Below are 14,909 nucleotides of genomic sequence, written 5' to 3' on the forward strand. Positions count from 1 at the left end.
CCTCCGGCGGCTGGGGCTCTGCCCCAGACTCCGTGGCTCCTCTCGCTCCGCTCGAGTCGGGCTTGGGGAGTCCATTTCTGCTCTGAAACCAAGCCAGTTCACACCCCACAAGGTTCTGGTCCTCCCGAAGCCCGACTCGAGCGAAGCGAGAGGAGCCAGGGGGTCTGGGGCACAGCCCCAGCCGCCGGAGGCAGCGTCACAAAAAGTGCAAATGTCTATTATTACGGGGTGGTTAGGAGTCGTCGGGATTGGCGACGAAGAGCCGGATTTTGCCGATGTCTTCTTCGACGCTTTTGGTGCTGGACACGCTTTGGGCTCGTGACAGGCCGCCGTAGGGGGTGTTGGCGTCTGACGATTTGATACTGGCCGATTCTTCATGTTGTTGTGCCAGTGACGGGTTGTATTTATACGAACTTGACGCAGGACCTGAGCCAGAACCTGATGAAGGGGTTGTGCTGGTACCAGTGGCTGTTAAAATACTGTCGCTAGTGGCATTAGATGGCTGGGGACTGTGTCCCAGTGTCTGTGAAGAGGCTTGAGATCGCACCATGGGCATGTCGTCGTCTTCGTCGTCGATTTCGCTGGCAAGAAGTCGTGGTGTCAGATGTGAATGTCGTGGATCCACTGTTCGTCGAAGAAGCGATTTCGCATATGTGGGTGTTGGTTTATAGAGAGCAGATCCGTTGGCATTGGTCGAAATGCCAATAGGTAATCCCCATACACTGGCGGGTTTATCGCTCCAAGCAGATGCAGAGTTCACTCGCAGTTGTCGAACATACGCCGATACAACGCCCAATCCAGGGATTTCTTGTTTCACAGGAGCTGCTGATGCTGCTGATGCTCCTCCTCCACTTGTGGATGATGCAGTGGTGGCTGATCGAGTGGCTGACGAGACAGCTGGTGAGATTGTATTGGTGGTGTTGGAAGTGCCAGTACTGGTACCGTTATTACTGACTCGAGAGGAGATGCTGTTGCCTCGACTGTGATTAGAAATCGATTGCTGTAACGATGTCTGACTGGAGTATGGATTGGCAAAATTGGCAGCATTGTTTCGTAACATTCCTCCCGTTCCTTGATTAGCAGCTACAACAGCAGCAGCTGCAGCAGCTGCTGAATTCGACGATGCGGAAATGTATAAAGGTTGACTGAACGAGGCACCACTGCTAGCACTGTGAGTACTTCCACTGCGACGATGTGAAAACTGCTGTGACGATCTAGAAACAGGACTCGTGTTGTCAGAGTCGTATGCGTTATTAGTGGGTACGAGCACAGGTGGAAGCTGTTGTGTCAGCGATGGTTTGGATTGTGATTGACTGGGATATGGATATGAATATGGGTATGCATTGGCACTTGAATGTGGGATTGGTGGTTGTGGCACCGATTCAGCGGTTGCTTGGACATATTCTGGTGACGATGGGCCGGAACTGTGGTCGGGATTAGTGTAATTATACTGTAAATTGGATGGTGACTGAGTCTGATAAGCTTGATAATCTTGACTTTGTGACGTTGGGTGTGATTGGTAGATAGCCTGGCCCTGGTTGAATCCTTGACCGGGTTGTTGCTGTTGATGGTACTGTTGTTGTGGATGTTGATTTTGACTCTGATTCTGGTTCTGCTGCGACTGTAACCTAGCTTGAGTTTGTGCGTACATTTGTGAGGGTGACTGGTATAAAGCAGTAGCACTTCCCTCGAGTACCTGTGGTTGAGCCTGGTATCGATGTACAGTTCCTGCTGTAGTGGTAGCAGTAGCAGGTCCAGTTGTCGACGCACTTGCACTTGCTACTGTCCCAGATATCCTTTCGTTTGAATAGTTATTCTCTTCTGAATTGTAGAATGACGGAGATGGACTGTAGCTTCTAAACGCAGGAGATGGAGCATTCGATAGATTTGACGATGATGTTTTAGGTGAGATATTATCGGAAACACCTTGATCGAGATATGGAATTGGACCTGGCGGTAATGGTACCGATCCTGGAGGTCCACTCAACGGTCTTGTCGAGGCAGCAGTGAAACTTGTTTGATATGCACTGTTGGATGAGTTATTACTGCCTGAGCTCCTTGACGGAGCTAGTCCTTCATACATGCTATTTCTCTGGGTAGCAGTGATAGGACCAGTGCCTGAACCAGCTGCAACACCTCCAGGATGCGAATCTACCGACACTGGAATCCTCCTCACGGGCTTTCTCTTAGGTGGTCCTGCGTGTGGTGGTGGAATAGGAGGTATCGATCGTCCCATGGGAAATGCTCCTGGTATACTAGAATTCATATTTCCAGGCACAGGACTGGGGACTGGACTGATACCAGGACTACTGCTATCGCCGTCACCAGAATGTGCATCTTCCGGCGGCCCTAGCGATATCCGCTTGCCGTTAAAATAACCATTCATCTTACTGCTCTCTTAACACAGTAGCTTTTTCTTAATTACCACAGTTCTGAACACTTGTAACGAACTCAACAGCCTCAAAAGTTCTAACAGTTTATAGATACAACGATTGTTGTTATAACCTAGCAAAGTCGGCTTTGACTGGCTGTTGAAGACGTACCTACTGTCAGTTGCCGATTCACTGCCAAGTTCTCTATTCTGAATAATGATACTGAAAATCCTGTATCAACTCTTTGCCTCGATATACTTCAATACACCAAGTATTCCTGTCAATTAGTGATAACTCTAGAGTACACTTCCTGCTAAAACACTCTGATAGAGCACTGACTCTGCACGCTCCTTTCAGGCTCTCTATCGTCATACAACAGAGAAAACGTATCAGCAAAACGTCAACCACCCGTAACAGTAACAGCGACCTGATTTCGAGCTCAACAGACACTCCTACAAATAAAAGATCCCGTCCAAACTTCGACTTTTGGTCTCCTCGTCTCTACCGATACTCTACTAAAGCTCCTTGACGACTGCTGCTCGACCGATGGCTATAAATCCGCCGAAAAAACCTTTTCAATAGCTTCTTCTCGCACTCTGTTCTCACACAAGCTGATATCAGACCGAATCCCGTGCACACCGGAACACCTGAAACCGCGAAATCCAATCAAGTCTGAAACACAACCGACCCGGTTCAACTGACACACATATACGCAGTCCGCCTCAACCGATAACCGAATTCCGAGCTCGAAACACTCTTTTACCTGCCAAACAGGCTCTTTTATCGAACAACCAAACGGTCCTCACACTTTGTAAAACTCGGTTTCTCCAAATATAATGTGCAATCGACGCTGTCTCTTACCCACCGGACCTTGTTGTAGAGGTTCAAGCATCAGTCGAGGCTGGTTCAGGATCTACGTTCTCCTCCTGCACCTCCCCCCTCCAGCCGTGCACCCGACTCTGGGGGTCAATCTCCGGGGTCGGGGGGCCTGCCTCCGGCGGCTGGAGCTCCGCCCCAGACCCTGGTTGCTCCTCTCGCTTCGCTCGAGTCGGGCGTGGGGAGTGGGGAGAAGCGTTTGGGGGGCGGTGAGTGCGTGAAATTGCGGTTCTGGGCCGCCATCCGCCCGAATCCAAACCCCGCCAGCTCCGCCATTTCCCCCCTCCAACCCCCAATCCCGGCACTCTGGATACCCCAACCCCGACTCGAGCGAAGCGAGAGGAGCCACGGGGTCTGGGGCAGAGCCCCAGCCGCCGGAGGCACACCCACCCCTGAGAAGTCACGTGACCCGTGAAGTACAAGAAACCCGAGAAGAAGCAGGAGGGAGCCCAGTGAGAGCGATGTCGGCGATAGTGTCTACGGTGTGGACGACGAGCTCGTGGGCTCTGAGGATCGCGTGTGTGGTGCATCTGGTGCACAGCGATCTGTATGAGTTGACCGAGACTTATGGCGAGTCGATGTTGCCGGTTCTGAACTTTTCGGGGGATTTTGTACATGTGAACAAACTGTCTCGAAGAGGAAGAGGCTGTGAAGTGGGTGATATGATTGTGGCCGTGAAACCGACAGATCCCGGTCAGCGTGTTTGTAAACGGATCACGGGCATGCCTGGAGATATTGTACAAGTGGACCCGTCGGCAGGCCATTTCGACCGGTATATCAAAGTCCCGAAAGGCCATTGTTGGGTCACGGGCGAAAACTTATCACAAAGTCTCGACTCGCGGTCGTACGGACCGCTTCCCCTGGCACTAATCAAGGGCAAAGTGTTTGCAGTCCACGACAGTGTCGGCGGGTTCCGGTGGATCACCAACTCTTTCCACGATTCTTCCCGCTAGGGTTTCTGTAATTTATTTATTTTTGATATTTTTTGCGGATGGAGGGTGTGCCTCCGGCGGCTGGGGCTCCGCCCCAGACCCCGTGGCTCCTCTCGCTTCGCTCGAGTCGGGCGTTGGGGGTGTCCAGAGCGTGGTTGGGAGACGGGCGAGGTCTCCTGCGGAGCAGGAGCTACGGGGTCTGGGGCAGAGCCCCAGCCGCCGGAGGCAGCATGGGTTCAAGGATGTTTTATTCAGTAGCGTCGGTCTGTGGACCCGGAGCGGTGGTTATTGGAGCGTGGGGTTGGTTCGTAGAGGTCAGTGTCGTCGCGGTCGTCGGAGGTGTTACGCATGGACGCTGGTCCTCGTGGGAGTGAGACTGAGGGGTCTGTTTCGGGTTGAGGGTCGGATGTGGGGACCGATGTTCCAATGATAGAGGGGTTGATATATGGGTTGGAAGGTGCAGGGAGCTCGTTGATTGACTGCCGTTTGAACATGTCGGGATGGCCGTGGGTGCCAATTAACGGTTGTGGTTTAAACGGTGTCGACGTCGTAGAGATGAGCTCACCGATTGTTTGGGGTGTGAATGTGTGATATACATTTTGCAGAGTTGTGAGCACATTTTTAATTGCAGACAACAGCTGGTTTCTGTCATTTGACGCAATTGTAAACGATTTATCGCTGGAAAACGGCAGAAAACTCTTGGAAAGTGTGTAGGTCGGATATAAAGGCTGTTCAGGAGGTTCCAGTGCCAGAGTTACAGCAACTCCATTCTTCAGAATCACGGCTTGTGTCGCTGGATTGTCATACAGACTCAACGACCCCGATTCTGACTTTGTGAGTGAGGGTGCAATTGGTTTGGCAGCTGATGATGGCAGTTTGAAATTGGTTCTGTTTATAAGAACCAGTAACAGGTGAGGAAACAGCAGTTTAATCCTCACTGGTTCTTCTGTGCCTGAATCAGGCTCGGACTTCGACGGCTCTGAGGTGGACTCTGAAGTCGGTTCTGAAGCCGGTCGGTCTGTAAACTCTGGAACTGACAGTGTCAAAATTCTGTCTACAGCATCTGAAATCTCTGTCGCGGTGCCTGATATCGTCACCACTCGTTCAATAGCTCCTTCTACTGGTTCGTCAATTGACAGTTGTTTGACTTTAGACTCCTGCTTGATCTGTTCCAGAGCCGACACCTGTTTCTTATCCTTTTCATCTTGTTCTTTTTCTGTTCTTTCTTGATCTGTTTCTTCTTCCATACGATCCACAGTCTGTTCACTGGCATCCTCTATACTAGCAGCCCAGCTCTGATTTATCACCAATCGCACCTCAACATGAACATTCTTACTCTCCTCAGACACGCTCTCCACCTCACCCTCTCCTTTCCTCTCGCCAATCTGGCCAGCCGACCCGTTCTCTACCCTCCTCTCTGTGGCCTGCTTCTTCCTCCTACCGCCAGCCTCAGATCCAGAAGCTCGTTTCGCCATCTTCACCCTCTTGTCGTTACCAACATCGCTTTCACCTCTCGACGTGATCTACTATCTCGGTGTCACGTGATATCTCGGGAAGATAGGGGGTGTGCCTCCGGCGGCTGGGGCTCCGCCCCAGACCCTGGTAGCTCCTGCTTCGCAGGAGTTGGCTGGGACCATTGGTGAGAACGACTCGAGCGAAGCGAGAGGAGCTACCAGGGTCTGGAGCGGAGCCCCAGCCGCCGGAGGCAGGCCCAGACCCTGGAGCGGCTGGCGCGTGCGGCTGGCAGGATGCAGGCATGAAATTTCAGATGGCGATCGCTGAAATATTTTTTAGATGCTGAACTGAGAGATACCTAGCAGTATATACAGACCCAGATACAATGGCCAAATCGAAGAAAGAATCCAAGGGCGATGTGTCCATGAGCAAAGACGAGGAGACCGTCGATAACTACGAGAAGAGATTGTCGGCCCTGCTGCCATTTGCCTCGCCATTAGCACCCAAGAAGCTCAACAAGAAGGTCCTCAAGACCGTGAAGAAAGGTACGTCCACCAGCTGGTTTCCACTCCCCCAGACCTTGCTACTGCTTCCCTGTAACATACAGGCACCGCCGACGCAACGACTCGAGCGAAGCGAGAGGAGCAACCAGGGTCTGGGGCGGAGCCCCAGCCGCCGGAGGCAGACCCCCCTTCCCCCAGAAACTAACCCCGACCGTAGCATCTAAAGCCAAGCACGTTAAACGTGGAGTCAAGGAGGTGGTTAAATCGCTGAGAAAGGGCGAGAAGGGTCTTGTGATCATTGCCGGTGATATCAGTCCCGGCGACGTGATCTCGCACATCCCCGTTCTGTGTGAAGACAGCAAAGTTCCATACGTATTTATTCCATCCAAAGAGGACCTTGGCTCGGCCGGCGCTACTAAAAGACCCACTTCCTGTGTCATGATCGTGCCCGGTGGAGGCAAGAAGAAGGACGACAAGAGCAAGACCGACGAGTACAAAGACGGTTTCGACGAGATCGTCAAGGAGATCCCTGCTATCTAATCCTGTCCCTTCTTCTCTATATTTGTATATTTTGTTATGATTTATTCTGTTTTCTCTGGTGGTGTGGGTGTGCCTCCGGCGGCTGGGGCTCCGCCCCAGACCCTGGTTGCTCCTCTCGCTGCGCTCGAGTCGGGCGTGGGGGGTCACATGTGCTTTATAGGGTCCTGGAGAGTGGTTTTTGAAGAGGAAGAGGGTCGAGGGGTGGATTTTTCAGTCATTAGAGGTATTTCCAGACTGGGTATCTTCAGGGGGATCCCCGTTACAGTACTGCAAAAAAGCTGCCTAGGGGGGGTCATTTCGCCCTTCCAGTGATTGTAGCGAGATTCCGAGTTGCTATTTAGGTTTTTTTGCCATGCTTTTCTAGTTAAAAATGAACGAAGAAATCGAAATTTCAGACGGTAAATAGGGAAATTTTGGGGTAAAAGTTGTAGTCACGTGATTAAAGCCCCGTTTAAACGATCTGGTGATTCGTGATTGGGCCCTCCGAGCCAGACCTGGTCCTCAGGAGGGTCCAGGCAATCTCCTGCGAAGCAGGAGCCACGGGGTCTGGGGCGGAGCCCCAGCCGCCGAAGGCAGGTCCCAGTCCGAGTACGGTAGTGTCATTAAATTATACAGAGAATGGGGGGATTAGTTTGCGATTTTGGACCTGACCCAGCCCTCGAGGCCGCCCTTGACGATGATTTCTTGCATGCTTTCTCCGAGTTCGCCAACTTTGGAGGTGAGGAGGACGGGACCGGTGGTCGAGCCGTCGCGGACGGTGACGGTAGCGGTTTTGACGTCCCATTGGGCGAAGAGTCCGGTACGGATGGTCAGTTCGGACTGCTTTTGCTCGGCAAAACGCTCGCGCAAAAGCTTGATGAGAGCAGGGATTTCAAGAGTCAGAAGGGCGTTGTTGATCGAGTTACGACTGAAAATGTTACCGAAAGAACCTGCAATGACAAGTTTGATATCACGGGCGAGAATGGCAGTAGCAGCCTGTTCACGAGACGAACCAGTGCCGAAGTTGAATCCGCTGACAATAATATCACCAGCCTTGGTCTTGGACCCAAAATCGCTGTCGTAGTTCTCCATACAAACTTCGGCCATTTTCTCTCGAGGCACGTCGTCCTGGTATGTGTACTTTCCGGGATAGATGGCATCGGTGTTGATATTATCAGCATCACACAGAACAAGCTCTCCCTGAATCGACTCGGGGAATCCTGGCAAAATAGATACGGTTGCAGTGGATCCAGTGGCTTCAACACCAGCAGCTCCTCCATCAGTAGTCTCACCGACCTCGCTGGGATCAGAAATAGTGCTCTTAATTCCTTGAGCAGCCTGGGGAGTCTTACCATCCATCTCTTCAGGGAACCCGATTTTACCAAGAACAGCAGAAGCAGCAACCACTTCCGGTGAGGCAAGGTATGCAAGAGCGTCTCTGGATCCCATACGACCCTTGAAGTTACGATTAGTAGCGGAAATACCCACCTCACCGTCCTTCAAAAGACCGGTTCCAAGACCGATACAAGGGCCACATCCAGCAGGAAGAGGTTTGGCACCGGCTTCAAGCAGGTCGTTCCAAGCACCAATCTGTTCAGCATCCTTTTGAACAATACTAGAAGCAGCTGCTACGTAGAACTCGACTCCTTCCTTGACCTTTCTGCCCTTGATAACCTTGGCAGCAGCGACAATATCCGATAATCGCGAGTTGGTACAAGAAACAAGATACGCCTTGTTAATCTTAATATCTTGGCTAGACAGTTCAGACAAAGGAGTGGCTACCTTGACAGAGTTAGGTCCACTGACATAGGGCGACAAAGTGCTCAAGTCCAAAGTCAAGTACTTGGCAAATTTAGCATCGCCATCAGCAGTAATCACATTGTTCTTAACATTATCAATAGAAGCTCGGCTGATACGAGGATGGTTGTCCTTCTTAATATAGTTCTTGAGTCTGTCTTCGTACCAATCAATAAGCACTTGGTCCACAGGGAACAATCCCGATAAAGCACCCCATTCGGTAGTCATATTAGCAATAGTCAATCTCTCGTCAACAGAAAGCTTGTCAACACCTTCACCAACAAATTCAATAGCATGATTCAACACCTCATCGTTGTTGAACACACCACACAATGCAACAATGACATCCTTACCAGTAACACCAGGTTGAAGTTGACCTTTCAACTCGACTCTAGCAACTGGAGGAATCTGCCACCAGGTCATTCCAGTAGCCCAAATAGATGCAGCATCGGTACGAACAATGGGAGTACCCAGACATCCTACACCACCATAGGTATTAGAATGCGAATCGGAAGCCACTGTCAAATTATAAGGAAATGCATAACCCTCTTCAACGAGGATCTGATGACCGATACCTCTACCAGCAGGATAGAAATCAACACCCTGTTCCTTAGCAAAGTTCTCAATATTGCGATACTTCTCGAGATTCTTATCGGACTTGTTCTGAACATCGTGATCCAGAGTACACACGACCTGTCTATTATCAGCGACTTTCGAAGCACCAAGACCCTTAAATTTCAAAGCCACAGGCCACGAATTGTCGTGTGACATACAGTGAGAAGGACGGATCGAGACATAGTCTCCACTACGAACCTCCTTACCAGGAGCAATGCCCACTGCATACTTTTGTACGATTTTCTCTGTCAGAGTCTGAGCACTGACGAACCTCGACGTGGAAAAAAGACGGCCCCAGTTGCGGGACTGGGTCTTCCCGTTCAACGACTGGGCTAATCTGAGCATTTTTCGTTTGACTTTGACCCTAAAAATTACTCAGTTCCTGATCGCACTCAGATCTGAGTCTCACTTGCAAACTCTCTTTGACTCATATCCCGTTACCCTAACCAATAAGCACCTTGCAATTACATTCTCAGATTTTTCAAAAGATAACGCGCGATAAGGGCACGGGCGCGCCGATCCCCCTGAAATTACCAGGGGGGGCCTGCCTCCGGCGGCTGGGGCTCCGCCCCAGACCCTGGCTGCTCCTCTCGCTTCGCTCGAGTCGTTTCGTCGGGCGTCGCCTGCCAGATCTCCTGCGAAGCAGGAGCAACCAGGGTCTGGGGCGGAGCCCCAGCCGCCGGAGGCAATCCCCCCTCCCCAAAATTGGCTACAGGGTCTGTTAAACTACATGGGTGCTTCGGATGAGGTCTTCTTCGACTTTGATGAGGTTGATGAACGATTGGCTTCGCATGATCCCTCCTTCGCCTGGGTTGCCGGGTTTGAATTGCTGGTTCGTTTTGGGATGTGTGACGACTTCGTTGGGCCGGCTCGGGTTTTGAATGCTTAGGTTGTACACGGCAGAGTAATCTTTGTATGAAGGACAGTCTTTGATTTGGTGGGAGTAGTCGTCGCAGAATTTACAGCGAAGTTGGATTCGTCGCGATACTGGCGCATGTGGCTCATTGCTGGTTCCGTACATTTTGGATCGGAAGTTCTTGGGTGATCCTTCTTTCCACCAGAGGAGCTCGAACTTTTGTACCACTTGGCTCATTCGATCGGGCGACACGTAACAGCCAGTAAGCACTGTGTGCATGGTTTCATTAAAATCCCGGATGTCTTTTACTGGTACCGCGATATCGTCAAGAATAATTAGATCGTGGCTCCGACTGGCCAGCGCGAGAACAACTGTTCTGTGAACTGTGGTTAGAAAGTACTCTCGTAAAATGCTTGGTAGAGTTCCTAGTCTTAACAAGTATTGCTCATGGGGATTCATGTATCGCTGGTGGATGAGAGTGGTGGTTAGTTGCAGCCAGCTGTGTTTTATTAGTCGCATCTGGTCTCTACCATCTGCTCGGAAGAACTCCTGATCTAATAGAGCGTATACACCTCGTTTATATTCGAGGATTTGTTCGTACGACATTTTGGTGCCAATGGGGAATACGCTGTAGAATGGATTCGGTTTCTTATCGTCATTTATCCTTATTCTGTTGGTCGCATTATTGCACATGACATAGCCGTCTCTGACATCGTGGCCATTCTCTGTATTATAATGCAAACAGTCTACCGATACAACGCCTTCTTTGTGGAATTCAGGGAAATTCTTGTCTACCAGGTCTTTCATATCGGGCTCGGGATCTACTGACATGTAACAATTGGTAAGAAACGCGAAGGACGACCACAGCTCGTATTGATAAGGCTTTTTTCGGTTCTGGAATTTCCGCAGCGTTTGTGCCAAGTCTAGCGGCGATATAAACAGTTTTTTGACGCTGTCTTGTAAAAAGTCTCGGAAATCGGGTTCTGTATGTTTGGAGTACAGCACGCTGAGAATGTTGGTAAATGTAGGCATCTTTTGTATCAGAGCAGGGTTCCTGCAAAAATCGATTTGTTTGTAAGGAATATCTCCAAACTCCAGTACAAGCAGAAATAATATGTATTCACCAAACCGTTGAGGCAGACATTGGACCAGTGTTAAAAAGCCATATTCGATAGAGATTTGTTTCAATTCAATGGCCTTGAATGTAGCTTCGGCCCAAATATCATAGAATGTAGAAACGTCGAAAGCCTGGTTTTTCGAATTGCGTCTCCAACTCGAAGCTAGAAGTTCGTACTGTTCATGTGGTACTTGGTTGAATGTGGCATTTATGAGTGAAAGCGTGCAATGATATGCCCATTTGAATGTTTGAGTGGCACTGTCGTGAAATGTCGTCGCTTGATAGGAAGTTATCGTTTCCCTATTATTGATACATGAGCATATAGAGCCCTCATGGTCGAACTTCTCGTTTTCCCAACAAGTTACATATAACCCTTCGAGAATAGCCATTCTAGTATAGTCGGCGAGAGAGCCTAAATACAAGAGAATCGCATCATTCCATGTCACTTCTCCTCTATTATACAGTCTTCTGGCAAACAGGAAAAATGTATCCGTAAATGAACATAGTCTCATGATAGAATCAACGCCAAGTGGCCGCGAGCTCTCATTGTCTTTATACAGTCTAGCCATGCCATATAAAGTCCCTATCGTTATGAAGTACTGGTAGTCAATGTCACGTAATACATTTTCTGGATCGTCTTCTTCCACGAACAACTTCTTTAGTTTTCTAACACTTCCCGGCCAATCGCCATTTTTAAACTCAGTCTCCAGCGCTAGCAGCACCCGAATTGACGGAGAACATCGCTCGAGAAACAGTTGACACTTTTCCCTGTCATTTTTAGCACTTTTGCCTTCATTTTGTGCGAACAGTTCGAGGAATAGATCCAGACTTTGTCCGCTGAATACCAGCTTCTCTGCCATGATGGACTTTTTTTCGTAAAACTATAGCTACCAACCACTCCTTATCCTTAATTAATCCTTAAAGTACGGCGCTGTAAACGTCGAAATGACTTTCTAGAGCATGTCCAATTATAACTTGACCAGAAACTATGCACAATTAAGAGAAACACAAGAACAGAAAAATCAACAACTGAACTCCGAAAACGAATGTTATAAATAAAAAATACCGTGCTAACTGGTCGACATCTCTGCAACATGAACTCAGTGATCCACTTCTTCATGTACAGATCACGCCGCATACTATCAACATCTGAACCACCTCGACGAAGTGACTGGTGCGAGAAATGTCATGAAAAATCACACAATCTCGACATATGGTGAGTCGGGGTGTGCCTCCGGCGGCTGGGGCGCTGCCCCAGACCCCGTTGCTCCTGCTTCGCAGGAGGATTTGCTTGGATTGTGGGGAAGGAGGGGGGTCGATACTAACGGAGGTAGAACAGGTGATTCGCAAGAGCTCGGCGGTGTCACCGAGCCATGTGTCTATCGTGGTTGCGTCGTCATTGTCTGGCGTTTACACAGAAGTTCCCCAGTATCTCTACCAAGAGCTCACAGATGGCAAAATCCTGGCAGTTGTAGTCGAGGACCCCGAACGCAGCGCCAACCGACTCGTATCCGCCATTGCGACCGAATCGCACTCGGTCACCCCAGACGCTCGACTCGAGCGAAGCGAGAGGAGCCGGGGGGTCTGGGGCGCAGCCCCAGCCGCCGGAGGCAGGCAGCCCACCCAGCTGGAGGCTGGATCAGTAGGGTATACCAGTTTGTTCAGCGACTTTGTTGGAGCTCAAACGAGGGTGAAGTATGTCACGGCAGAGATGTTGTTGAGAGAGGCTCTCGTGGACCCGCTGCTGAGGTCATATGGGATTGTGTATGTTGAGGATTTCCATGAACGGGCAGCGTGGACTGATATTCTGCTGGGAGTGACCAAGAAGGTTCTCAAGGTGAGACCAGATGATTTGAGAGTTGTGGTTCACTCGGTAACAGACGATGTTGTCGAATTGTTACGGCGATTTTTCTCGCCAGGTGAAGACGAGAAGACGAGACCATTTGTGGTTCAGGTGAAAGAAGGAGAGGAAAAGTCGTCTTTAGTGAATCATGTCGATGTGCTGTACTCGACTCAGTCGTATGGAGATTATGTCAAGGCAGCTGTAGATACAGTCACGAGTCTCTACAGTGGTGAGTCGAGAAGACTAGTCGAAACAGCTACGGTGGTAGTGTTTTTGGCGTCGAAAGGTGATGTCAGTCGAGCTTCACAGCTGCTGAAGTACCATTCGGGTCTGCCTCAGGGAATCGGTATAGCCACAGAAGTCGAGACGCTGGATATGAAAGATTTGTCGCAAGGTGGTCTTATTGTGTTGACGTGTGAAAATGGTGCTGAAACCAACTTCAAAATGCTTTCTTGTGGAACAGTTCAGTTTGTTGTCGACTGTGGTTACCGCGGCTATAAGTGGTTTCAAGGAGCTAGCGACGGTAGAGGGAATGCCGATATTAATGATACAGTGAATTTTCCGGTGGCCAAATCGCAAGCCGAGTTACGGAAATTACTGGCATCTCACGCTGACGGACCTGGCAAATGTTTTCGTCTTTATACAGAAGCTGCTGCTTTTAATGTTCTTACTGATGGATATATCCCACAGATCCAAGGAAGTTCCCAACTGCCGGAAATCATCTTACGCCTTAAAGCATTAGGTATCGACAACATAGCCAGATCGTTTCCTTTTCTCACTGCCCCATCGGTAGACGTCATTTCACGGACACTGAGTTTACTCTGGTGGCATAAGATTATTGACGACTATGGCAAACTAACCGCTATGGGCGAGAAACTAGCACTACTACCTCTGGATATTCGTCTTGGTCGAGCTGTCTACCTTGCTGCTCAAACTGGCTGTTTATCTGAAATGATTACTATTGCAGCTATGGTAGCTGTTGGCGGGCTGTCAGCAGTGTTGATGAAATCAGAGCAGGCCATGGCTGATCATAAACAGTTCTACACAGTCGAGGGTGACTATCTCACTTTACTCAACATTTACGCACTGTACATCTCTACAAGAAAACGAGACGGTGTCTCGTTCATTAACAAATGGGCCAAGAATCACGGAATCCATGGCGACGTTCTAGAAGGAGCTCGAAATATTCGGTCTCAACTACAAACGGCAGTCAATCGAACTGGACTCAGACAACTGGATACCACTGGCAAATCAACATCTTCAGCACCTTCGAACCCTTCAGAACTCGCTAACACCATCTCGAACTGCATCACTCAAGCATTCTTCCTCCAAGTTGCCAAACGCATCTCCCACAACACCTACGAGCTCGTCGGTCCCCACTCCAACTCCTCCTCTACGGCCCTACCCGATACATTCTGTGTCTACAGTGACCTCACTAAACCACTCACCTCTCCCTGGGTAGTATACGAAAAACTCACCCAAGGCACCGACGGCAATATCTACCTTACTGGCGTCAACATGGCCGACCGAGCCACTCTCGAGCTCACCAACTACTACAAATCCATCCGTCGGTGACATTTTCCTGAGGTGGGTTGTGCCTCCGGCGGCTGGGGCTCCGCCCCAGACCCCCCTGCTCCTCTCGCTTCGCTCGAGTCGGGCGAGGGGGTCCCGGCAGCGGGGGTTGGACCCTGTGTGGACCCTGCATTTCAGGGGTAAACCCGTACCCATGACCCTCATTTGTGTCAATTGACCCAGTCACTTGGTCCCTTTAAATGGTTATGAGAAGCTACAGTTGATAGATTAAGTGATTATGGCAGCTGAACTCGCGCATGTTTCAGGTGTCAGAGTCCACAATACGGTCATCTGAGCTCCTCTTCGTCCAATTCCTGAGGTAAACACTCACAAACCAGCTCTCTGGTAGCTCGGGAACCGTTTCCACTCAGAATCCCGGTCACTTTACCACAGACTCCGTTTTTCTAACAGAGGGTATTGCAATAGATCCAGCCGTAATTGCTGACCGGGAG

At 50.0% G+C, this 14,909-nt stretch overlaps 3 protein-coding genes across 3 annotated transcripts; 1 reads left to right on the forward strand and 2 right to left on the reverse strand.

The window, feature by feature from the left end:
• Positions 1 to 232: 232 nt before the first annotated feature.
• AWJ20_347 (uncharacterized protein) lies at positions 233 to 2,386 on the reverse strand (the record flags this gene model as incomplete). The annotated part of the gene is made up of 1 exon (XM_018880488.1): positions 233 to 2,386. The coding sequence occupies one exon, from the start codon at positions 2,384 to 2,386 to the stop codon at positions 233 to 235; it is 2,154 nt and encodes a 717-aa protein (XP_018734587.1).
• Positions 2,387 to 7,305: 4,919 nt separating this feature from the next.
• LYS4 (homoaconitate hydratase LYS4) lies at positions 7,306 to 9,414 on the reverse strand (the record flags this gene model as incomplete). Its single annotated transcript, XM_018880499.1, has 1 exon — positions 7,306 to 9,414. One exon carries the CDS (start codon positions 9,412 to 9,414, stop codon positions 7,306 to 7,308), a length of 2,109 nt encoding a protein of 702 aa, XP_018734588.1.
• A 2,841-nt stretch (positions 9,415 to 12,255) lies between these two features.
• PRP22 (DEAH-box ATP-dependent RNA helicase PRP22) lies at positions 12,256 to 14,460 on the forward strand (the record flags this gene model as incomplete). The annotated part of the gene is made up of 1 exon (XM_018880510.1): positions 12,256 to 14,460. One exon carries the CDS (start codon positions 12,256 to 12,258, stop codon positions 14,458 to 14,460), a length of 2,205 nt encoding a protein of 734 aa, XP_018734589.1.
• Between the last annotated feature and the right edge of the window lie 449 nt (positions 14,461 to 14,909).

Source organism: Sugiyamaella lignohabitans, chromosome A, assembly GCF_001640025.1.
Source record: "Sugiyamaella lignohabitans strain CBS 10342 chromosome A, complete sequence".
Lineage (NCBI taxonomy): Eukaryota > Fungi > Ascomycota > Dipodascomycetes > Dipodascales > Trichomonascaceae > Sugiyamaella > Sugiyamaella lignohabitans.